Below are 25,908 nucleotides of genomic sequence, written 5' to 3'. Positions count from 1 at the left end.
GGTTTCTGAACCCCACTGGCTTCTGAACTCTACATTCTCATTATCACTTGTTTTAAAGAGAATATCATGTATACATAATTACCATGATATCTGGAACTATTCAGAACACTGAGGGGAGAAGGTTCATAGTACTGTCAGTTATAATTTTGTTGTCACTGGGGTACCTAATATCTTATCAGTTGCATAAAATGGATTTCTAAACATGCATAGTCAAGTAGGGAAACAGGATAGGGTAGGAGATAGGTTAACAATACTATTACTTTTTTCAAAAGCACATTAATTTGAAATTTTAAATTCAGATTTAGCATCCTTTTCCAGGACTGCTATCCTGAATTATTGAAAACATGTTAGGTTACTGTTTTTAAGCAGGCTGAGAAAAAGGAGCCAAGATCTTTTTAATAGTTGGTTAGTAGGTTTTTTTGCACGTAACTGAAATGATAGAGGAGAGGGAATGGGTGTATTTTTTTTAACCTTACCGTGAATTAATTTTTTAAAGTTTAATGTTATTTCATTGTTTAGTAGCTAAACTGTAATTCTACATGATGATATGGTATATTTTTATAACATCTGTTTATTAAGTATTATTATCACAGGCATATTTGTTACTTGTTATAATTGCTTCTCAGGTTTTAAGCCTATACTTAAAAAATTATTTATATTGAAATTCATTGCTCAGAAGTAAATGACAGTCAAAAAAGTAAATGATAGCTATGATTTCTATTTACTTATAAAACTTTTCAATAGGAAAATAAAATCTTTGATGATAAAGTACTTTGTGGTAAAGTTTTTGTTTTATATTTCTCTTTATTCTGTGAAAAAAAAATAGTGTAATTATTTATTGTGGTTCATTATTGAAGTAACCATACCATGACTTATTGATGATTTACGGGAATGCCTTTTATTCTGAATCCTGATTTGGACATATCTCTCTGTGTGTGCTAATTCCATTCCTTGTTTTCCTGTTGTACTAGACAGGACACTGCTTCAGAATCAAGGTGATTAGAGGTCTAAATATTTTCATTTAAAAAAATTCACAAATTCTTCCAACTGAACATCATCATTAGTTTAAAAAGCAGTTTTGTTTGTCTTCTGAATGCATGCCATCTTTCTGAGTGCTCTGAGGTCTATATAGTAGGGAAAATGTGACCCTTGTTTTAATCAGAGACCATGAATTACTATGTAAAATGTTGATTGCAAACAGAAATCCTGTTTCTACTCTATTCCATGCTGAAATTTCCTTAAAGCTGTGCTGTGGCCTTCAACCAAAGCCTAATTTTAATTTTAAATTAATAGAAGTGAATTTGCTAGTTAAGGGGTACATATGTACCTAAGTGGAGTTTATTCCAAATGCTGAGAAGATGCAGAAATGAGCATCCTAAAAGAAACATACTTCCAAAATTGAATCTGCTTTTCAACTGAAGAGAATTAATCTATTCTGTTCACCTAAATTCCTATCACGTTGGTCACTTTGGGACACTGCTAAAGCCATTCAGATCTCCCATTTGTCTGGACACAGAAAACACCTAGTTCCTTATTATGGAAGTGTGACCACATCTGTGATGACATCTCTTGACTCACATGCTTTTGTTTTGATAAACATGCAGAATCACTGCTGAACAACCAGTGCAAATACTGTCCTCTGCTTTATTCCAGTTTCTACGTGTTGCTCTTATCATGAGCCCAGTGAAAAAGATGCATGCTCATCTTCCTATTTGGGGCCACTATTTAGATGTTTATGTAGCTACTGTAAAAATATAATATTAAGTATTGCACTAGAATGAGATGTTCAAGGAGATAAAATCCTCAGAAAATTATTTGGGCAACAATGATAAGATTAGAAAGTGACTTTTTTTGAGATTTGTAATTAGCAAGTGTCAGTCATAGTTAGGTGTAAGACCATTTAAATAATACTTCTTATCTATTCTTAAAAGCCTAATGGAAATGTTAGTTCTGTCTTGTGCCCTTTTAGGTTTTGCTACAGGTATGGAATTAGGTCTGTTTATTACTTTAGAGATAATCTAGCCTACGATATCCTTATTTTACACATGGTTAGATTGAACCCCAAAGAGGTTTTATATTTTACTTGATTTTTTTTTCAGCTTAGGTAATCAGGATATAAATAAACATATGAGATACCCAGAGATGTTTTAAATTCCTATATGCTAAACTTCTTTTCTTAAAATCGGCACTGTGTGGAGTTTAGGAAATAAAACTCTTTGTTCTTCTCCTTCTTTTATCTACGTGTTGTTCCACTGACTAATATATCTCTTTTGACTCATAGGTCAAATACTATATATTGATTTCCACTAGAATAGGTTAATCTCAATTTTATTTAATTAGTAAAGATTTTCCATATGATAACAGACATGTATGCAGTTGAAAGCCAGAACCTATATAAACTGTAGTGCACCTGATGCAATTATGAGTTAAATTGTACTGTGGATCCTTTAGAAAAAATACGGTTTCATTCCTATATTCTTCCACTTAGCCTTTCTTAAGGCTTACAAAGAGAAGGCTTTTTCTGCTTTCTGTTCAATAGTTGCTATCACATTAATCAAGTTTCGATACCTATCTTATGTTGTAATTCATTGTGATTTAGATGTAGATTTAGCCAGTGTGTAGTTATTTATTTGGACCTTTAGAGATAGAGTCTTGCTGTGTCACTCAGGCTGAAGTGCAGATGCTGGGAGTGTCAGCTGGCTGCCAGAGGGCTGGGGGATAGGAGGCAGGTTGCCGATCAGCAGAACACCACCTTTGTAAGACTGGTCCTGACAGAAGAGTTTACCTTTGTGCAAAGTGTATCTATGTTGCCCTGGCAGGAAGTAAAATCTGACTCCATTCTTCTTAAAGTTGAGTCTCTATGAGTGGCCATTAGAGCACCTTCATTCTGTACAAGTCAGTGAATTAATTCTTTTTAAAGCAGGCAAGTAGGCTTTACAATTCTGTGTTAAAATAAGAAATATGATATTAATTTAAGAGTTGATCTGGTAAAGGCTATAATTGCTTGTTCAAGGATGTGATAAAGGTTAAATTGAAGCCTTGACAAGTTCATATTATAGCCAAAGCATTTGATGGATGCTGTATACAAAGGACTCGGAAATAGTTTTCCTACCCTATACTGGGGGATACATGTAATATGGGATATTTTCTCCCCATATAAAGTCTTAATTTGTGTTCATGAATTGTGGTTCTTAATTAATTGGTGAGTAATAAGAGAGAGCATATATGCAGTATACCAATCAAAAATGGGTGGAAGTTTTCCAAGATGTATTTCCTTCCTAGATATTTATTTTTAACTTTGAGAATTTCTGAGAGGTGGCGCTGGTACAGAATACTTTTCCTGAATATGTCACTTGGGAAGCAGTTTTATAATACACATGTTTAGATTCCCAAATACAAAAGAAGAAGGAAAAAGATTTTATGGAAACATAAGGGAATGGTTATAATTTGTTTCATCATTTTAAAAATGTAAAGATAATTAAAATACCAGTGTATGTATAATTAAGGTGTTTTTCATTTGGTCCTCCTATTTACAATAAAAAGTATATACATTTTTGGAATGTAATTATTTCAAAGCAAGGAAAAGGAAATGAGACATTTACATAAATGAGCACCTAATTGTACTCTGAAGTTTTTCTCTGCTGTTATGAAATTAACCCATTAAAAACTGGAAAGAGAGATACCCAACCAAGAGGCTTAGTGCTAACTGGAGACTTAATTTTTCACCCGAAATGCAAAGGATCCTGGGGTTCCCGACAGCTTTGTTTCTGGGGTCCTATAGCGCTTTGTTCAAAATGAATGCAAAGAGTATTTACACTGGCAGGATAAGCTGCAGTGCCTAGTGTCTGGATTCTGGACCGCCTAGGATTGAATCCTGGCTCCTTCACTTTATTATCCATGTGACTGTGGGCAAGTTACTTAGCCTCTTTCTATTTTAGTATTGTCACTAAAAATGGAAGTAGTAATGACACCTACCTTGTAAGGTTGCTTTGGGGATGAAATTAATTCATACTTGTAAAATGTTTAGAACAATTGATACCCGGCATGAAGTAAGTGCTTTCTGAGAGGCTTAGCTTTATTATTGTTATGGTAAACACATGTTGTCTTGTTTTTATTTTTACTCAAAACGTAGACACATTATGCTTGCTTACCTAAGTTTAATTAAAGGAGACGTTAGTGTGATAACTAATGTTGTAATAAAAAACAAACAAACCAAAAGAATTAAACTCCCTGCCCCCATCCCAGTGTAGTCTTTAAGTTGGGTTATAGGAATTTTGATGCAGTGTTTCATGTGGTTTTGATTCTTGCAGTTGCCACCTTAAGAATGGCAGATTGCTGACTAAATGTAAATCAAACAGGAAACTACTGTAAGTTACATAATTGCACTGACTGCTTAAACCTTTATTGGGAACTTGACTTCTGAATACAGATCTTCTCTTATTAAAAGCAGAGCTGCTTTTGCCATATCTCAGCAACCAACTGCTTTTTCAAGATGTCGATTTTTAGTACAAGGTAAAGGGTCAGTGGTATGTTATGTAAGTTCTTCTTTTCAGTGTATTATTATCTTCTATATTGACTGCTAATTTTTTGGCTTATCACTAGTCATTAAATTCTAGACATGGGTGAAAAATTTGTCATTGGGCAGTTTATTTATATGATAGGATTTAAAATTTTAGATTTATGAAATTTCCAAATACATATCTGTGGGCTAATGTAAATACCGTATGCGCCTCTTTTATAACATATTCCCCCCCCAAACCTTGTATTTTATAGGCAATCATGAAACTGATATGGGTACAACCCAGTTTTATTTTTAGTGCCTTCTAAACACTTGATATGTCATTAGCAGTGAATTGGAAGGTGATTGTTAAAAGCCGTATTAATTCCAGCATTAAAATATAAACACTTCAGAATCCTTTGATTTGGTCAGCTCTGTTGGAGCACTTTAAAAGTCAAGAGAAATTAATATTTGTTAACTTTTGTCACGTGGGGCATTGAAAACAAGTGCATTTACATAAGGATTTCATTTAGCTTTCAAAGCTTAAATTATAAATTAGATGCTTTTATGTAGGAATGAAATAACATTTACTAGAAAAAATATGCTTTTTGTTTTTTATTGAAAGCATGGTCGTGGTCTATACCTACCAGTGCCATCAACAGTTCAGAGCATACATTCAAGAAACAAAGCTATTAGAGCTTTCTGCCAAAAGGACTTAAAGTCAGGACTCCCAATAAAGGGTTTTAAGAAGGTAGATCTTTTATTTATTCCTGACATGTTAGCCTAGCCAATATTTTTGTCTATTTCACTTAACCTGCTGAGTTAATGTTTCATTTAGTTTTACAAAATATTATTTTATTCAGTGGATATTTATTGAGTGCTTATTATTTGCTCATTACTACACTAGAAGCTATAAATATTCCTATGAACTGGGCATTTGGCAAATAACTGCAAGCAAGATCATGTTATAAAAATGAAAGTACGAGTACTTCAGCAGTATTTATTGGGATGTAATTATATACAGAACATTTGAATCATTTTTTAAAAGGGAAATACTTGCATTAATGTTTTCTAAAGTGCAAATAAAGGCAAAGGCAAATATATATATATATATTCAATATTTCAGGAAGCTTTGTTGTTTTGTTTTTTTGCGACAGAGCCTCACCCCGTTGCTTAGGCAGGAGTGCAGTGGTGTGATCTTGGCCCATTGCAACCTCTGCCTCCCAGGTTCAAGTGATTCTCCCACCTCAGCCTCCTGAGTAGCTGGGATTACAGTTGTATAATTAGCCACACCTGGCTAATTTTTGAGTTTTTAGTAGAGAGAGGGTTTTGCCATATTGGCCAGGTTGTTCTCAAACTCCTGACCTGAAATGATCTGCCTGCCTCGGCCTCCCAAAGTGCTGGGATTATAGGCATGAGCCACCATGCCCAGCCTCAGGGAGTTTTTTTTTTGTTTTTGTTTTTGTTTTTCAGAATTTCATTTTATTTTGAGACGGAGTCTCGCTCTGTCACCCAGGCTAAAGTGCAGTGGTAGATTCTCGGCACACTATAACCTCTACCTCCCGGGTTCAAGTGATTCTTGTGCCTTAACCTCCTGAGTAGCTGGGATGACAGGTACCGCCACCACGCCTGGCTAATTTTTTTTTTTTTTTCTATTTTTAGTAGAGACAGGGTTTCACCATGTTGGTCATGCTGGTCTTGAACTCCTGGCCTCAGGTGATCCACCTGCCTCGGCCTCCCAAAGTGCTGGGTTTACAGGCGGTGAACCATGGCACTGCCACTGTCTCAGGGAGTTTTGAACAGTGGACCCATATTAGGGTTATAATGTTATCCTGGATACATAATAACTAGTTGGACTATATTGAGATATATGTATCAAGTACTGTACTTTCTAAAGTATTACATTATTATACTTGCTGTCTACATAGCAGCTCAGAACTCTTTTTTTTCGACTTTAATTTAGCTATTCCAGAAGTAATGTTTCCATAAAATAGATCCAGACTAGAACTGACTGAATTACCTGAGCAAATAAAGAGATGATAGGGGCCGGGCGCGGTGGCTACGCCTGTAATCCCAGGACTTTGGGAGGCCGAGGTGGGTGGATCATGAGGTCAAGAGATCGAGACCATCCTGGTCAACATGGTGAAACCCCGTCTCTACTAAAAATACAAAAATTAGCTGGGCATGGTGGCGCATGCCTGTAGTTCCAGCTACTCAGGAGGCTGAGGCAGGAGAATTGCTTGAACCCAGGAGGCGGAGGTTGTGGTGAGCCGAGATCGCACCATTGCACTCCAGCCTGGGTAACAAGAGCGAAACTCTGTCTCAATTTAAAAAAAAAAAAAAAGAGAGAGATGATAGGCAGATGCTGAATTGTCCTTCTCACTATGAATTGCCTCAACACTATTGAGTTCCTTTGAGTATCTGAGAGTGGCTCGTCTGGATCAGCTTTATTTCTGACCTCAGAACTCTCCTTTTGATTCCATCAAAAGTCTTATACCTTCATTTGCTGGTATCACCACTTGTAAATATTGGTATCCTCATCATTCTCTCAGGCAAACTCAGACTGTGAAACTTAAAAGTGTAAGATAGTCCTGCCACTAACAGCAACAATTATTGTGAGGTCTTCCAGCAGCATAGTTGGCCTCAAAAATAATTTTGAGTCACACTGACCTTTTTTGCAGTTAGGTCTGGTGTAACTCAGAGTGGTCTTTTCTAGGAAATGAAATTTTTAGAGTAGAGGACCATTTTCACATGCACTAATATGGCATGATGTGACACCACTCCCTGTCCCCCAAAAATTGAGGGAGGTGATTCTAGAGTCAATTAATTTCAATAAATTGGGGAATTTCTATACACTATTTCCCTGTTGGAGAGGCACAGTGCATGCCAGTGTATTAACAGTCTCTAACCAGTTCTGCTATAAAGAAATCTGTTTACATTTTTTTTAACAGTCTGGGTGTGGTACCTCATGCCTTTAATCCCAGCACTTTGGGAGCTGAGGCAGGAGAATTGCTTGAGCCCAGGAGTTTGAGACCAGACTGGGGAACACAGTGGGACCTGTTTCTATGAAGAATTTTTTTAAATAGCCAGGTGTGGTGATGTATACCTGTAGTCCCAGCTGCTCTGGAGGCTGAGGCAGGAGGATCTCTTGAGCCTGGGAAGTCGAGGCTGCAATGAGCTATGATCTCACCACTGCATTCTAGCCTGGGTGAAAAAATGAGACCTTATCTTACAAAATAAATAAATCAATAAAACCATAAGATCTATATTTTAACTACGCTATCCAATCTTATTTGACCCTAGTTTTTTCTTAGTATGTCACCTAACAATAATCCCAAGGTTGACTCTTCTGCCTATATTCAGTTTATCTTTTGCGACAATCCAGCGATTGGTAGCTGACAATTAGAAGACAGATCTTAAGAGTCATAGGCCATTAGAAACAGTCTTTGTTGACCTGTTCTATAGGAGCTCTAACAAAAGCTCTTCGTGAGCCTTTTATGGAATATTTACCTTGTTTCGAATAAGCTAAATACATGTTATTTCCTTAGCAAAGCATGAGTTCATGACTTAAGCCACCTGTACTCCTCCTTACAAGTGCTTCCGTTCGTCAGATCAGAACTAGGACTGGTTGGCTGCTAAGGAATGAGTAGAAACAGGGGAGCTTCTCATGACTGGGCTGTGGCCTAGATTGCAGTTTCCCCAAAATGTGGTGGCCTGTGTGACAGTGTGCCTGGTGACGCATCGCTCCATGTTGCCTGTGGCTTTTGCTTGTCCGTGGCAGAACTTGTGAATGGCTTGTGCTACCAGTTGGTTGTGAAGTGCCATGATGGGCAGCTCACCTTACAAGTGATTCATTTGTTTGCTTTCTGCAGTGATGGAGAAGGGAGGAAAAGGACCTCGTCTTCCTGCAGCAATGAGTCCCTAAGTGTGGGTGGAACCTCTGTCACTCCTCGCAGGATCTCCTGGCGACAGCGCATTTTCCTCAGGGTTGCTTCTCCCATGAATAAATCTCCCTCAGCAATGCAGGAGCAAGGTCTGTGTGGTACTCCCTAAGGAACTGCTCCTTGTGAGTGTCAGAAATTAGCTAATGGAATGCAAATGCTGTGTATAAAGAGATTTAAGTGATTACACTGTAGAAACAACTTTCTGTGTGTAATACAGTGGTTTCCCTTTCAGGTATCATTAGAAAACATTAGATATTCAGCACTTGCTTGTTCAATGAATGAATGAGTGAGAGAGTTTCCAAAAACCTGTACTTGTTGAGGGAACTATGATCATGCTAGGAAAGAAGTTGTATGTCCATTTTCTTTTTCTGTTTTTTTTTTTTTTCCTTCTTCTTGAGATGGGGCCTTGCCCTGTTGCCCAGGCTGGGGTTGCAGTGGTACAATCATGGCTCACTGTAGCCTTGAACTCCTGGGCACAAGCAGTCATCCCATCTTGGCTTCCAAAGATCTTTTATTATTAGAAAAGCAACATAGTCTTTTATAAGAGCTGCACACAAAACAAAGTGACATATAAATATTGAACAATAAATACGCTATGCAAATACCAAGCAAAAGAGACCACAGGTAGCTCTCTTCAAGCAATTGACTTATTAAAGCAAAAGCATCCAAAGAGGCAAACAAAAAGATTGAACAATCATGAAAACACACATAATGATGTAAGAGCTAGAAAATAACACCTAAAAGAATGCTGGAGTGAAATCACTAAATTAATAGCTCCCACAGGAGATTTTAACATATTTCTCTCTAGAAATTAAATATAGATAACATTTGAGTAACACAAGCAAATAAACTTGACCTATATTTATATAGGAGTTCACCTCCTATAGAGAAAACTCATTCATTTTTGGTACACTTGGAACATTCATGAAATGTAATTATGTACCTGTCCACAAAGATGTTTAAGTAAATCTTTTTGAAATCCAGATAATCATGATCATTTATGAATATTCTCTGACCACAATGCCAAAAAAAGAAAGAAACCAAGGATTAGAAGACAACTAAAATGGGAATAGAAAACTACTCTTAGAAACTAGAAGGAAGAAAATTTGATGATTAGAGCCTTACGTGTTGAAATGAATCTAGGGAGCAGTTAAATGCCATGAGTGTATTAACATAAAACCAAGAAGGACAAAAATTAGTTGTACTGAGTGTTTAACTCAAAAAGCTAGTAAAGGAGCCAGATATTAAAATTTAAAAACAACAGCAATAAAACATATGGAAGTAAATGATAAGAGTAGAGGCAGAGGTCAGTGAATAAAAAAAAGAAAAAAGAAGAAAACAAGAAAATAACTGGTATTACTAAAGATGAAGCTAACTCTGTCTGAGGTGGTCAGGAAAAGCTTCACAGAACAATTAGGTATTTATTTAAACTTGTTACTAGAAGAGCTATGCTTCAGAAAGTAGGAATGACGAGGCTCTGGAGTCACTGGAGTGAACTTTGCAGATGAGAGAATCATGAGAAACTCAGCATGATGGGTACAGAGAATGGGAGACTGAGATATCAGGCAGGAAGTCTTAGTGGAGACCAGAATCCGAAGGGACTTAAACACTAGTCGCAGTTTGTTCTTGGGAAATAAACAACCATTGAAATGTCTTAAGAGATGTGCTCCTAGTTGTTAACATGAAACTCACTGGTAGTAGTATGGAGGATGGCCTGGAAGGAAGGGAAGGAATGAGCAGCCTGTTAAGAGAGTGTTGCACGTGGAATACTACGCAGCCATGAAAAAGAATGAAATCATGTTCTTTAGAGCAGCATGGACGCAGCTGGAGGCCATTATCCTAAGAATTAACACAGGAGCAGAAAACCCAATACTGCATGCTCTCACTTATAAGTAGGAGCGAAACACTGAGTACACATGGAAACAAAGAAGGGAACATTAGACACTGGGAGCCCTGTGAGGGTGGAGTGTGGGAGGAGGAGGAGGATTGAAAAACGACTTATCAGGTACTCTGCTCACTACCTGGGTGATGAAGTCGTTTGTACATTGTACCCCAGAGTCACAACATAATTCACCCATGTAGCAAACCTGCACATGGACCCCTGAACCTAAAATAAAAGTTGAAAAAGAAAAAAGTGTTGCAGGAGAAGCGAGTAGAGGGAGTGTTGTGCTTGGCCAGGAGAGGCCCAGCATCGCTCAGTGGCTGTGCTTCTAACAGATTTTCATGATTGAGGTACACCTTTGGAGATCACTGATAGCTACCCACTTCTTGTTCCTCACAGCCAGAGAATATACATAAGTAAATTGCAGAAGTGCTGGACTCAGGAAAGGCAAGTTGGTTTGGGGGCACCTATCTTACAGAGCTCTTTGGGTAGAAAGAAGAAGTGGTGAAATGGTCTGTACTTTTGTTTCATCATGACAGGGAAATCCAGAAGGGGAATTCAGTCTAGTGAATTTACTTAAATATTAGTTCCAGAAACTTTGTTATAGGGAAAGCAGCTTTTGACATTTTTAAGTGTAGAAGATCAGATGGGAAACTTGTGTTGTCTCGGTTACTGCTAAGGAATGCCTCTCACTGTGTTCTTCTCTGCAGATGGATTGGACAGGAGCGAGCTGCTGCCACTGTCCCCTCTCTCTCCAACCATGGAGGAGGAACCGCTGGTTATATTCCTGTCTGGGGAGGATGACCCAGAAAAGATTGAAGAAAGAAAGAAATCAAAAGAACTGAGGAGTTTGTGGAGAAAAGCTATACACCAACAAATCTTGCTGCTTCGAATGGAAAAAGAAAACCAAAAACTTGAAGGTTAGCCATTCTAACAGACTAAATGCTATGATGCTGTGATTTAAGGGTGTAGGTTAAACCTACCTTTCTCTCCCACTACGTACCAGCCGCACTCATTTTTGGACTGTAAGCTCACTGTAAGATGAATATATACTGATTATAATTGTTGATTTCCATTTTTTGAGGTAGTTATAACATGGGAGAGATCAGCTTCAGATATTTGGGGTTTTGCTTTAAATGGGTTTGCATTTTAAATAAATTTAAGACATTAGAAACCCTTAGAGTATATTTAGGTAAAATAGAATGTAGATAATAGAGAGTCAATCTATTTGAAGTGACTAAAAGTTTATTATTTTAGTGTCACTTCTAAAAAATCCTTAAATATGAGAAAGCAATTTTTTTAATGTGATTTTGACGTTTCAGGTTAATTACATTCATAACGGGAGAAATATGTCCACTTCAAATAAATTCTACTTACACTGTATTCAATTTAACTATTTAATTATAATGACCTGTTATTAAGCCAAATCTGTTCCTATTTTTGTTAATGCTTTATAAATGTTCTGTTTAACAAAATTACATTCAAATCATTACATTTAGAATCAAATAATTTATAATAGCTTTTGTGCTGTTTGAGGTACTTTATTACTAAGTTTATGATTACCAAATGCTTTGGAATGTGTTTTGCAGCCTTTGAAAGAATTATTATATAATTTACTCCAGTACTGATAGAACCACATGCAAAGAGTTGCTCAAAAATCCAAAAAAATGCATAAATGTCATCATTTTGGGAAAATCAGCTAACCTGAAAGGGCCTCATTTTTGTATTTGTAAAATGAAAGATGAAAGATTTAACATAAGTGGTCATTTGACTTTTAAGATTATTGGCACAAGTAAAATTTAGGTATTTCTCTCACTTGCTTTTATTATATTGTCTTTCATAAAGCTTTTTTAGTACAGGTAGTCCACATTTCTGAGTTTTATCATCTACCTTAAGGTTCCTGTTACTACACCTGTGATTCAATTCAAGGTTTTATTTGAACAATATATGGTTTGCAAGAGCACATTTTAAAAAATTGCTGTTAGCATAATGAAAAAGTACATAGGATTTTAATATCCTTTGGAAATACATCTTCTTTTCTTTTAAATAAAAATGCTATTAATTGTCATTGACATAATTTTAAATGTTTGGTGTGATAAATGGTATGCCCACTGGAGGTTTCAAAGGCTTCAAAAGAAATTGAATTCATATTTGTAAGCAAGTCGTTATATCTTAAACTAACTCAAATAAAGAGGTTGAAAGAAGAAGATGGTCATCATTTCCTCAAAAAATTTAATGCATTAAACTATATTTTGCTTGGGAGTATGTACAAATAAAATCTGATATTAAATATCAAAAGATAGTTTCAGAATCATAGGCTATTTGAAGTAGAAATAGCCTTAGAGATTACTTAGCTAGATTCTTCATTCTACAGCAGAAGTGGTGACTGGCTTGGGGAAGGTAGGGAATTAACCTAAGGTTAGATAGTGACATACTGGCAGAGCAAGTACCAAAACTCAGGTTTATTCATCCTGGTTCTCGGGCTTTCCCCAGTACCCCACAGTATTTCTCAGCTATGTGTGTTAATATAAAGAAACGAATGTTCTAACATAAATGGCTACATGTGTATTCTGAGGTCAGTTATACTATAAGATTTTAGAGGATAAGAAAGGAGGTGACATTTAGAATGTATTCTCAGAAATCTTTATCGGTTCTCAGTTTCTCTGCTTAAAAAACAGTTTAACCTATGAAAATTCTAACCAATGGATAATTATTTCTTGATAGTTCTTTAGTCTTTTCTAGTTAAACAGTTAAGGGCAGATAGTAACTCCCCCTACTCACCATTTTATCCTCAGCGTGTGTGGCTGGCACTTAAGTTTATGATTATTTTAAATGCACAATAATCTAGAGAAGATTAGAGAAGAACTCTAAGGAAGTATTACGTTTTGTCCATTGTGAAGAAAATAATTAGTAAAGTTATATATAGGAGTATATTTGTTTTTAGCCTTAATAAACCCATGCCTTTTAAAAAATTATTTGGTTATCAGAGAAATATAAAGCAAATAGCCAAACACCCAAGTTAAACAGGGTTAGAAAGCCATCTGTGGTATCCAGAAGGAATAGTTTTGTGCTGCAATTTATCTTTAGATTATGTCTGGACTTTTAAGTAGGAATTTTTACTGCCTTGCTTGAATAATAGTTTAAGATATTTTAAGTCTTTCGAAATGGTTTCAAACATAGTAAAGAGTAACTTTCATTCTGCTATTGTTTTTGTGCTGTCGAGGACTTGGGATGCATGACACAGATTTGTGTTTCAGGAGGTAAGGTGGCCGAGCACTGTGAGCATGCGTGAATACTGATTGCTCTGAGACATTCCTGTCCACTGGGATCCTAATGAAGAGAAGAAATAATACGCTTGTGTCTGTTCTTCCTTCTCTTTTGAAATTAATTGGTCACGATAAAGACCAAATCAAGATACTGATTGCTTTTATAGACATTGCTTTTAATGAGCTCTGGGCATGTATGTTAGATCGTCAAATTAGAGATAATTCTATATTATTTAAAAAGTTGAGTTAGCGTAAACTTCAGTGAAAGGAAATTTTCTTTTTAAGTTTATTACAAATGAACGCAGGAAGGCTGGGTGCAGTGGCTCACACCTGGTAACCCAGCTCTTTGGGAGGGTGAGGTAGAAGGATTCCTTGAGGCCAGCAGTTTAAGACTAGCATGGGCAACATCAAGAGATCCCATCATTACAAAAAATTTGTCAAGTTAGCCAAGCATAGTGGCACATGCCTGTAGTCCCAGCTACCCAGGAGGGAGATGGGGGCTTAGGAGGTTGAGGCTGCACTGACCTATGATTGCACCAGTGCATTCCGGCTTGGGGTACAGAGTGAGAACCTGTCTCTAAAAAACAAAAGCAAAAACAAAAGAAAGAGAAAATAACAAACAGAGGAATGCATAAGCTAGCTTTATTAGTTATTAAGAGCAGTGTGGATAACTCCAGAAGCAGTTATAAGAATACTTTGTTTTATCATGGTTATAGATTTTTCAAATCAAGTCCTTGTCTTCTCACCTTGGCACATATAAAATATTAACACTTTCATGGCATTTAAGATGATATGAGGTATCATTTCCAAGTCTATCTGTCACATTTGTCAAGAAATGGAAAATTATAGAATGATCAGCTTTTTATGCTCAGCAGAGTTACTGTATGTAAGATACAGAGTGAAACCTCCTTAGGAGATTATTCCTCATTTTTTTTTCCACATGAAATGACTCAAAGCTTGAAATCCCTTTCATGTATTCTCAGTTTGTTTTAAATTTTCTTTTTAAGAATAGATTACCAGTTAATTCCTGAAAGTCATTTGGTATGGTTTTACAAATGCAATCAAATGTTTAAAATTTTGCATTTTAAAAACACATTGGTCTCACGTAAATTCTCTCTTTCTTCCTTAGCAAGCAGAGATGAACTCCAGTCCAGAAAAGTTAAATTAGACTATGAAGAAGTTGGTGTGTGTCAGAAAGAGGTCTTCATAACCTGGGATAAGAAGTTGTTAAACTGCAGAGCTAAAATCAGATGTGATATGGAAGATATTCATACTCTTCTTAAAGAAGGTATTTTGGATAATCTCAATAATCTTTTTTTTTTTAAAGAAAAGCCTGGGGGATTTTTGTTGTTGTTGTTTGATTTGTGGAGTTCAGATGTTATTTTGTCCTTTTGTTTTGCTTATTAAAAAAAAGTAATTTGTTTCTTCCTGTAGTTTAGTGACTGTCTCTGAGGAGGTAACACAAACCTTTTCTATTGTTTTTTTTTGCTTACTTCCACCAGCTATTTTCAGCTTGGTGGTGGTATATACCAAGGAGGAAGTGCATGCATTGATACAAATCTTTGATCACTGCCATAAAAATATTAATAATTCAGTCCTTTAAACTGACTCATTTCATCATTCGGTCAGAAGTAATTGTTTACATATATGTGTATATTTACATGAATGTGTATATATACTTTTATGTATTTATACATGTAGATTTATATTCTGGTTAAGTAATCAATCAGTTTTCTTTCATCCATTCATTTCTTCACTAATTTTGGAGAAGTTCCTTTTATTTAGCCATTATATTGCATTTATTCTTTTATTGCTGCTATGCCATATAAGATGCCTGATATTTAAGAAGTTTAAATTTAAAAATAAAGCTAATAAGTCAATTTTTAGTTGCAATTTCTGTGACTCAGATTAAATATGTTAAAATTAGAATTTCCATGGCCTGCATAAACTGTGGGTGTAAAATAAAAATTCCAAAATACCCAGAGAAATCCTATAATAAATGTTGTTTTAAAAGCCTGTGCTAACGTGTGAGACTGTTGCACAGTTAAATTTAAATTAAGGTAAGATTTATTTTGAAAGCTGCCACATTGACAAGCTTAATATAGTGTTCTTTATCCTTGAAGATAAGGAAATGCTAAAGATTTTCATTGAATCTTTTATTTGGGAGACACTGTAGTGGTTAACAGAATGTCTGTGAGATACAGATAACACCATTCTTTGGCATGACTTTCAAAGATGTTTTAGGAGTGCCTATCTTTCCATTTCTTTTCTTTTCTTCTTTTTTGAGACAGAGTCTCTCGCTCTGTCGCCGAGACTCAACCTCTGCCTCCCAGGTTCAAACAATTTACCTGCCCCAGCCTCCTGAGTAGCTTAGGACTACAGGCACCCACCACCATGCCCAGCTAATTTTTGTATTTTTAATAGAGACAGGGTTTCACCATATTGGCTAGGCTGATCTCGAACTCCTGACCTTGTGATCCACCTGCCTTGGCCTCCCAAAGTGCTGGGATTGCAGGCATGAGCCACCGCTCCTGGCCGTTCCCATTTCTTATTGGATACAGTTTAAACTTCTTGGCCCTGTGCCCAAGGCCTTTGTATTAGTCAATTTTTATGCTGCTGTTATAGACATCCCCAAGACTGAGTAATTTCTAAAGAAAAAGAGGTTTACACCTTGCCATGTATGTAACTTTGCAACAATCCTGCATGATCTGCACATGTACCCCAGAATCTAAAGTACAATTAAAAAAAAAAATAGAGGCTTATTGGATTCACAGTTCCACCTGGTTGGGGAGGTCTCAGATTCATGGTGGAAGGCAAAAGGCATGTCTTACATAGAGGCAGACGAGAGAAAATGAGAACCCAGTGAAAGGGGTTTCTCCTTAAAAACCCATCCGATTTCATGAGACTCACTCACTACCACGAGAACAGTATGGGGGGAACTGCCCCTTTGATTCAATTATGTCCCACCAGGTCCCTCCTATAAAACCTGGGAATTATGGGAGCTAAAATTCAAGATGAGATTTGGGTGGGGACCCAGCCAAACCATATCATTCTTCTATAATCTCTCCTTCCACCTCTCTGATCTAATTTTTTGTCTCTCCTTACCTTGTATTGTGTGCTCTGGAGACACTGAACTATAATACTTTGAGTGCTGATCTGCCCTATGCTATTTCTTGCATGGAATGTTCCAGCCCTCTCTACTCTCCATCTTTCTTACCTTTCTACATCCTCATTTCCCATATCCCTTTCTTTCCATCCCATCCTCTTCTCACTCCTCTTTCCTCCGTCCATCTCAGGGCATTCATGTGGTATTCTGGAGTGACTGCCACCTATGTTCCAAGCCTGGAGCATTCTGTTGTCCCTCAGGTCTCTCAAATACCATTTCCTCAGAGCACCAGCCCTGCCACCCCACCAAAATCAATTCATTGTCCTTTATCATTCTCTTTCATAATTATACTTAATCATAGTTTATAATTTAATATTTATGTATATATTTGTTTAATGTTTTTCTTACCCCACCACTGCACGCCTGGCACCTAAGACAATATCTTGCACTCATTATTTACTGAATGAATGGACAAATGAATGAATGAGATGATTTTCCTGAGAATGGGTTTCTTTATCACTCAACGATGAGGTATCCTGACTGCCTTGCTTTATTCTCTGCTATATACTGGATGCTCAAGAAATGTTTGTTTAACTGGAGTGAAGTTACTTTTTGTACATACATTATTGGATGGATAATAAAACTGCCCACTCAGGTTATCAGTGATTCATTTAATGGGCTGATAGTTACCTTCTAAAAATATCATTTTCTAGTTGTCATTCATTCATTCATTCAACAAATGTATGAGCAGCAAGATGTATTCTTGGATTTTATCATATGGAGATGAAAATATGCTTGCTATTCTCAAGGACCATTTAAGTAGGGAAAAGAGACATAGAGCTAACTGTAATCTAATATGGCAATGCTGTAGTATGAGTCAAATAGTATGTGAAAAGGGACTGATTACATCTCGATATGTTAGGGAGAGCTTCAACAGAAAACGTGACACTCAAGCTCATTCTTGAGAGATGAGTAGACATGTAATGGGTAGTCAAGTGTGGGAGGTTGAAATTCCATAAAGGCAATAGTGGGAGCAAAAACTAGAGGAATGAAAATGACCACAAGCGTCTAGTATACAGCAGGGACTGGGAAGTAATGGGACTTAAAAAGGTAGTTTGGAACTCATGAAGGCCTTATAAATCATGCCAGCGAGCCTTGGTTTCACCTGTCTGACAAGAATACTTTCAGCTTGTGCAAACTGTGGCATTCAGTCAGAAGAGATTACGGCCATTAAGCCTTTCCTTAACCAGCTGGAGCAAAGGAACCCATTGCAGATTCGATCTGTCCAAACTGAAAACTCGTAGTGAGTAAAATAAAGTTGGCTGCACTGTGCAGAATTGAATTCTGTCCCTCCCAGTGCTTACTTCATGTCCCTTGTCATGAAAAAAACAGTCATAGCATCCTTGAACTGCTGGTGATACATTTTGGTGTTCAAGCATAATAATGTTTCATTACCTGTGCTAATCATTTTTTTCTCAAAGCCCAAATGATGTTCTGGAGCATGTCAGTTATGCTTTATTGTTTACTACTTTTATTACTATTATTATTTGAGACAGAGTCTTATTCTGTCTCCGAAGCTGGAGTGCAATGGCGCAGTCTCGGCTCACTGCAACCTCCATACCCCAGATTCAAGTGATTCTCCTGCCTCCGCCTCCCAAGTAGCCAGGATTACATGGCGCATGCCACCATGCCCACTAATTTTTATATTTTTCATAGAGACAGGGTTTCACCATGTTGGCCAGGCTGGTAAGGAACTCCTGTCTCAAGTGATCCAGCCGCCTTGGACTCCCAATGTGCTGAGATTACAGGTGTGAGCCACCACTCCCGGCCTATTGTTGCATTTTTAATGCCCACATAAGTATGCTGTTTGATTCTGTGTTATAAAGTTACTTGTTGGCAAATATTTAGTGTTGTAAAAAAGGATTAGCATTTGTTGCTATCCTCAAGCCAAATAAAGGGTGAAAATAGGCAGTAACACACTTTGGGATTTCAGGATTTGGCCTCCGAAACCAGACTTCTGGAGTTCTAATTCTAAACTGCTACTTCCTAGCCATGTGAATTTGGGACAATTACTTAATCTCTTTCTGCCTCAGCTTTCTGTCTATAAAGTAGGCCTAATAGTAATTGCCTACCTTATAGTCGAGTCATCTTCTGAGTGCATGTACTTAATAGCTAGGTACCCTCCATAAATGTTATATTAATGCTCAGTCAGTGATAGGTGATGTTATTGTTAAGTCTGTCATTATGGTAAGTCTTGGGTGAGGGTTTTCTTTTGCTAGACATCAGGAGCTATAGGATTAAGCTTGCCAAAATATGCTTCTGTCAATCCTATTGTGTGGTCTTAGGGTGGCGTGCAATGTACAGCTGCCTGTTTACATAGCGAATCAACTGGGATCTAGCAGCTTCATTCTAGAGACCAAGGGCTTGCGTATTTATCTCCTTGACTGTAGGAGTTCCCAAAAGTCGACGAGGAGAAATTTGGCAGTTCCTGGCTTTACAGTACCGCCTCAGACACAGATTGCCTAATAAGCAGCAGCCTCCCGACATATCCTATAAGGAGCTTTTGAAGCAGCTCACTGCGCAGCAGCACGCGATTCTCGTGGATTTAGGTATGTTTGTCACGTGGATTATAATTTACAAAAGTAAACAGCTGGTCCTTCTGTTGAGTTTTTTTTTTTTTTTTTTTTTTTGTTTTTGTTTGTTCTTGGTGTTGATGAAGAGTACCTGTTGGCATGTACAGAGCCGCTAACTTTGTCCTTCACTGAGGGCAAGTTGGCCTTCTACTTGACTGACGATCCCATAAATGCCTGTGTGTTAAATGAAGTTTTCACCCCAAAACTTTGCCTCTGCAAAGGGAACCATCTTATATTTAAATTATTATAAAGGTTATATGATAGAGTGCTCTCAGTTACTGCATTTTGAATAACTGACTTTTTAGGGCAGATGGGTGTATCTTAATCAATGCTGGTTTTGAAATAGCCTAGAATAGGTTAAAAGGGGGACCAAAAAATTTAGTGAAGGTGTGCTAGATAGCCCACATTGCTGAAAACAATCCTTTGTATATCACTTTAAAAAGCACCACAATAAGTTGTGTTGGTGGAAATTATGACCGTACACCTATAGGGTGAGTGAAAAATTAGTTGCCGTAGTAGTGTAGGAATGGGTACTCATGACCTGGGGGAGAATTTCCAGTGACAGATCATAAAGCAGTCTTTTTAAATGCCGAATTTCAAATAACTTATAGAAATAAAAATGCTTTGATTTTTAACAATTTTATTGTCTTTCATTTTTCTCTAGCCTAACATACTTTATTATTTTAAAATATCTACATTATTATATTAAATATTATACATTGGCATTTGACCATTTTATTTGTACTTCTAAAAATTGATATAGCTGAGGTGGCCAGACAACGTTATTTGAGCCCATTTGGAAAAATACAAGATTACCTCATGTGTGGGGTCATCTTATAGCAGGGCATATGAAAAATCACTAGCCAAACTCTAGTTTTACCATTCCTTTTGGGTGACAGATGGCTCTTGCTGGGAAAGGACCCAGCTCAGTTAATTATTTTTTTGAGCCCAGCAGAATTAAAAAGGGACTTTACAGAGAAACTGAAAGCTTGAGTTTTTGTGCTGATTGTGCCACTAATTGTGGTCTTAGACGTGTTACCTTGCTTCTGAGTATCAATCCTCTCTACTAAGTGGGGACATTGAACAAAGCAATCCCTGTGTTCCCAAGCAAATCTGTGGTTCTCTGACCATAAATTGGTGATACAATCAGGGTTAGTCATGATATCCTATCAAAGAGAGAGAATGAGATCACATTACAGTCAGATATAAATGGAGCTAGAATCAAGTTAATGGATAGAAAGAGTATTTATAGTTTTCTTTAGTAAAAAAGTTTTTAAAATTGCACTTTAGATTTTGGGGTACATGTGAAGAACATGTAAGATTGTTGCATAGGTACACACATGGCAGTGTGGTTTGCTGCCTTCCTCCCATCACTTATATCTGGCATTTCTCCCCATGTTATCCTTCCCCAACTTTCCACTCCCTGCTGTCTCTCCCCTATCCCCGCCCCCACAGGCCCCAGTGTGTGATGCTCCCCTTCCTGTGTCCATGTGTTCTCATTGTTCAACACCCACCTATGAGTGAGAACATGCGGTGTTTGATTTTCTGTTCTTGTGTCAGTTTGCTAAGAATGATGGTTTCCAGGTTCATCCATGTCCCTACAAAGGGCATGAACTCATTGTTTTTGATGGCTGCATAGTATTCCATGGTATATATGTGCCACATTTTCCTTGTCCAGTCAATCATCAATGGGCATTTGGGTTGGTTCAAAGTCTTTGCTATTGTACAGTGCCGCAGTGAACATTGGTGTGCATGTGCCCTTATAATAGAACGATTTATAATCCTTTGGATATATACCCAGTAATGGGATTGCTGGGTCAAATGGAATTTCTATTTCTATGTCCTTGAGGAATCGCCACACTGTCTTCCACAATGGTTGAACTAATTTACACTCCCACCAACAGTGTAAAAGTGTTCCTATTTCTCCACATCCTCTCCAGCATCCGTTGTCTCCAGATTGTTTAATGTTTGCCATTCTAACTGGCGTGAGATGGTATCTCAATGTAGTTTTGATTTGCATTTCTCTAATGACCAGTGATGATGAGCATTTTTTCGTATGTTTGTTGGCCTCATATATGTCTTCTTTTGTAAAGTGTCTGTTCATATCCTTCGCCCACTTTTGAATGGGCTTGTTTTTTTCTTGTAAATCTGTTTGACTTCTTTGTAGATTCTGGATTTAAGTGAGAAAGTAAAACCATAATTTAAAAAATTGCTTATTTGGCTCTACCTGTAGTCATCTGTGTTTCTTGGGCATGCAATTGTTATTTTCTTGTATCTTCCTCTTACTGGCTCTGCAGAATTAATCTTACTGGTTCCTGGCGGGGGGGAAATCACTTTTAAGCATATGTGGGAGAAAACATTTTAAAGTCTGGCACTTTTGCAAGTTCTAACTGACATGAGTAATCATTTCACAAGGAAGCTAACATCTCTCTTGATTTTTGTGGAACTAGAAATGTCCCATACCAGTATACACAGCTTGAGTGTGAAGATGGGCTTGTTTCAGTATATAGAACTCCCCATTTAGTGATACAGGACTCACATTGCCAGCTCGAGTGTCTCTGTGGGAATTTTATACCAAAAAGTAAATTTTAGAGGAGAATTTATTTGAAAATGACCCTTATGGTTTCCTTGATATTTTTTGATATTGAAAAGAGAAAAGTGGTTTAAATGGCGCATGGAGGTATCTTAAGAGCAGAGAGCAAAAGATATTTGAAAAAGAAGTTTTCTTCTGAATGATGGTCTGAATGTAAAGCCAAACAAACCCAAAAAGTCTCTCCAGTGTCATATTACAAGACCAGCAGAAACAAATCTTTATAGACTACAAAGATTTTCTTTTAAATAACATCTCTTCTAGACTTCTGGTTTCATTTAGAAGGTAGTCTTTATATGAATTTAGAATTTACCTTGCTTTATAGTCAGAATAAATTTTATTTTTCATTTTTTTGGTATCTCTCCTGAGTATGTCATCAGTTTGTAGATTTTTATTTAATTGTGTGTGTGTGTGTGTGTGTGTGTGTGTGTGTGTGCTAGAAAGAAGTACTGGTTAGCATAAAATATTTCCTCCCATATAATATGTGTGAAGATTTTATGGTAGCCTGACAGGACTGGGGATAAGAGAGAGAGACCTTACATGGCAACTTGAAGCAACTCTCACTGGTTTGGGCAAGAGTGTTGATTTATTCTTGGAGGTCACTGAATTGCGATTTCACTGTGGTCTTCAAGGAATGAGGACATTTCAAAAACTCTTTTTCTTCTTTTCCTCTGCAGGAAGGACATTTCCTACTCACCCTTACTTTTCAGTACAGCTTGGGGCAGGGCAGCTATCGCTGTTTAACCTCCTGAAAGCCTATTCTTTGCTGGACAAAGAAGTGGGTTACTGTCAGGGGATCAGCTTTGTGGCTGGAGTCCTGCTTCTGCACATGAGTGAAGAGCAAGCCTTTGAAATGCTGAAATTCCTCATGTATGACCTCGGCTTCCGCAAGCAGTACAGACCTGACATGATGTCACTGCAGGTGAGGCACTTGTCCTCCCCAAGGAAGGTGTGAGACTATTACCAGAAATCTTGGCCCTCTTCTCAATTATGACAGTTCAGATTTAAAGAAATTTAGACCCAGTGTCTTAGAACTTGGGTAAATATTGGGGCAAGTTTTAATTCACTTAGTGTGGGATTTGCTATGTAGGTAAACTTCTAAGTGTATGAGGCCTGTAGGCAGGAAACCTTTTCCATAAAATTCCTGAAGTGAGTAAATAAGTAATTTAAGGAAGAAAGGAAGGTGATGAGGACCCAATGTATGCCCTAAGTCTATGGGTTACATGGAGAAGGTATCAAGCGGTATCAAGCATTCTTTATTCATTTTTCCTCCACTTGTCAATTGAAAAGGCTCATAGATCTTTTGTTTACAATGTGAAAATGTCTTTATCCTTTTACCTGTGAGTGCACAAATAGCAGATATCATGTTATGGTTCCTTGTGAACTTATCATATCTCCTCTCTTTTATCTTCATGTAAGATAGGCCTTTATAGAGGAAAACATGTGAAAGCCAGTGGTGCTTTTTCAGTCTGCTTGTGTGTGTGTATGTGTGTATGTGTGTGTGTGTGTGTATGTGTGAGTGTGTGATGGAGTCCTGCTTTGACACTCAGGCTGGAGTGCTGTGGTGTGATCTCAACTCACTGCAATCTCCTCCTCCCGGGTTAAAGCGATTCTCCTGCCTCAGCCTCCTGAGTAGCTGGGATTACTAGCAGGTGCCACCATGCCTGGCTAATTTTTTTTTGTATTTCTAGTAGAGACGGGGTTTCACCATGTTGGGCAGGCAGGTCTTAAACTGCTGACCTCAGGTGATCTGCACACCTCAGCCTCCCAGAGTGTTGGGATTATAGCCGTGAGCCATTGAGTCTGTTCTTAGCAGGCTCTGAAGTAGCACCATTAAGATTTTTCAGTTATTTTGAGTGGGGTATTAACTGCCACTGCTGTCTTTAGCTTACTTCAGACTCCCTGTTTTTACACATTGCTCTCCTAGTTTATCACTTCACTAAGTGGGTTGGTTGCTAATAAGCAGTTAAAATTTTGTCTATAGAAATTTATCTCAAACAATCACTGCCTGGCAATTTAAAGTTTTCAGTGGTTACAAATGTAAAACTATAAAAGAAGATTTTAAAGAGGATTTTCAGGTTTTTCCTCCCTTGAAATGAAATATGCATGACTCCCAGTTCATCATAATATTATGCTTTAGATAAGAAGTAATACTTTGAAGACACTTTTAAAATATAGTGTTTTTCCTGGTTCCCAGAGATGAGTTTTGGCTTTAATTTAATCTCAATTGCCAATACATAACAAAAAATAATTGTGTTTTTACTCTGAGCATTATACTAACTGATATTTTTTGAGAGTGTGAATGGAGATAAAGAATTCCATTTTTCTTTACTTTCTCACGGTAACATTTTGGCTGGGTAGATAGGGCTTTGCTATCAACATTAGGTTTTCTGGTGTGAGTTCATATGATTTGATTCCTTGTTGATGACTATTCATAGGTTTAACAAGTCAAATAATGTGGAAGGTTTTTTAAAAATTTCTAAACAGTTTATTTGTATCTTTTGTTTTGTTTTATTTTGTTTTTTGAGACAGTATCTTGCTCTGTCGCCCAGGCTAGAGTGGTGGCATGATCTTGGCTCACTGCAACCTCTGCTTCCTGGATTCAAGCGATTCTCCTGCCTCAGCCTCCTGAGTAGCTGGGATTACAGGCATGCACCACCATGCCCTGCTAATTTTTTGTATTTTTAGTGGAGATGGGATTTTACTATGTTGGCCAGGCTTGTCTCAAACTCCTGATCCACCCACCTCAGTCTCCCAAAGAGATGGGATTATAGGTGTGAGCCACCGCACCCAGCCACCTGTATCTCAATATCAGATAGGAATCGATGACCTTGTAAGGAATTAAGTAATTCAGATTTTCAGAAATAACAATTTGGTAGCTATTATTAGAATTTCCAAGATACAGGAAAGTACCTATGAGTAGTGTTTAATTTGGGTCCATAGGTAAACAGATATAGGTATCAGTTTAAAAATACAAAGAGTTTTCAGCTTAAAAATTCTTCATCAATTTGACGTTACAAAAATTCATGTAAATGGGATTTATGCATTTATTTAATATGGCCTGTAAGGGCCAAGAAATATTTTATGTCTATAATTTTAAAGATGCAGGTGTTTAAAAATCTTTGGTGACAGCATTGCTGTAGGCCACAGTATTGGGGACTTTATTCTGGGAAAATGGGTCCTTTTGCTTTTTAAAGTGAAATATAACACTTTTCCAACATCTGGAGCAGGAGATAGTGTCTGGGCCTAGCCAGCAGGATGTTTGGAAGTGTGCTGAAATGCCTCTTGCAGTGGCCTTGGACTCACTCCGTAAGATTTCTGATTTCTTGCTTCTCTGTTGGTGGCTCAGGTACTCCAGGCTCTCTACTTCAGTTACCTTATCTGTAAAATGTGGGGGTTGAGGTCTTTTTCAACTTGAAATATCTATATCTCCTCACATTTGTGTCTGCTGCTTTCCGTGTTAAAGGCGTTATGTCTCTTCCTCTGAAGCCTTTGGTCTCCCCTTTTCTTCATCTCCTCTCCGCTACCCTTGTCTCTCTCTCTCTGCTTCTTTCCTCCTCCAGTTACAGCTCTTTAATCTGAAGGTTTGCCTTGGTATCTATACGGTAGAATTGAAGAATTATTTGTTCTTAGCAAATAGAATTTTATCATTAAAGCTTTCTTTGAAGGAAACCTGAATTGTGTTCTTATTTGCCCAAATATCTCTTGATGGAAGAAACCCTCTTAACCTCCAGTTGAGAATGTAGGGCAGGGGGAGGGGGAATAGGATTCTCTTTAAAAAAAATTAAATGTTGAAGTATTGCTTCTTTGTATAATCGCAAGTGAACAGGAACAGTGTGTTTTTGATGATGTGCTTTCTTTTTATGCTGCCAATTAGACACTTTTGATTTTTGTGCTTACCAAAATACTGATTATTCTTCTGACAGATGCTCAGAATTTCTGGTTTCTACAATGTAAATGGTCTAAAGGAAATGCATGATTTTTTTTTT

The 25,908-nt window shown here is 37.3% G+C and overlaps 1 protein-coding gene across 9 annotated transcripts in view; it reads left to right on the top strand.

Annotated features, from left to right (window-relative positions):
• The window catches only part of TBC1D4 (TBC1 domain family member 4), a 178,210-nt gene that overhangs the window by 142,229 nt on the left and 10,073 nt on the right, over nucleotides 1-25,908 (top strand). For 3 of the 9 annotated variants that reach the window (XM_037736805.1, XM_037736806.1, XM_037736807.1), the window contains 6 exons: nucleotides 972-995; nucleotides 8,371-8,531; nucleotides 11,035-11,245; nucleotides 14,718-14,878; nucleotides 19,147-19,305; nucleotides 22,597-22,841. In XM_037736805.1, coding sequence (XP_037592733.1) covers nucleotides 972-995; nucleotides 8,371-8,531; nucleotides 11,035-11,245; nucleotides 14,718-14,878; nucleotides 19,147-19,305; nucleotides 22,597-22,841 — 961 coding nt within the window. Of the gene's footprint in view, nucleotides 1-971; nucleotides 996-5,067; nucleotides 5,250-8,370; nucleotides 8,565-11,034; nucleotides 11,246-14,717; nucleotides 14,879-19,146; nucleotides 19,306-22,596; nucleotides 22,842-25,908 lie in introns of those variants that run through there. The other 6 variants (XM_017523647.1, XM_017523646.1, XM_017523645.1 and 3 more) reach the window with 5 other exon arrangements.

Source organism: Cebus imitator, unplaced genomic scaffold, assembly GCF_001604975.1.
Source record: "Cebus imitator isolate Cc_AM_T3 unplaced genomic scaffold, Cebus_imitator-1.0 Scaffold29, whole genome shotgun sequence".
In the NCBI taxonomy this organism is placed as follows: domain Eukaryota; kingdom Metazoa; phylum Chordata; class Mammalia; order Primates; family Cebidae; genus Cebus; species Cebus imitator.
The sequence above is the reverse complement of the archived record's forward strand: the minus strand, read 5'-3'. Positions and strand labels throughout refer to the sequence as shown.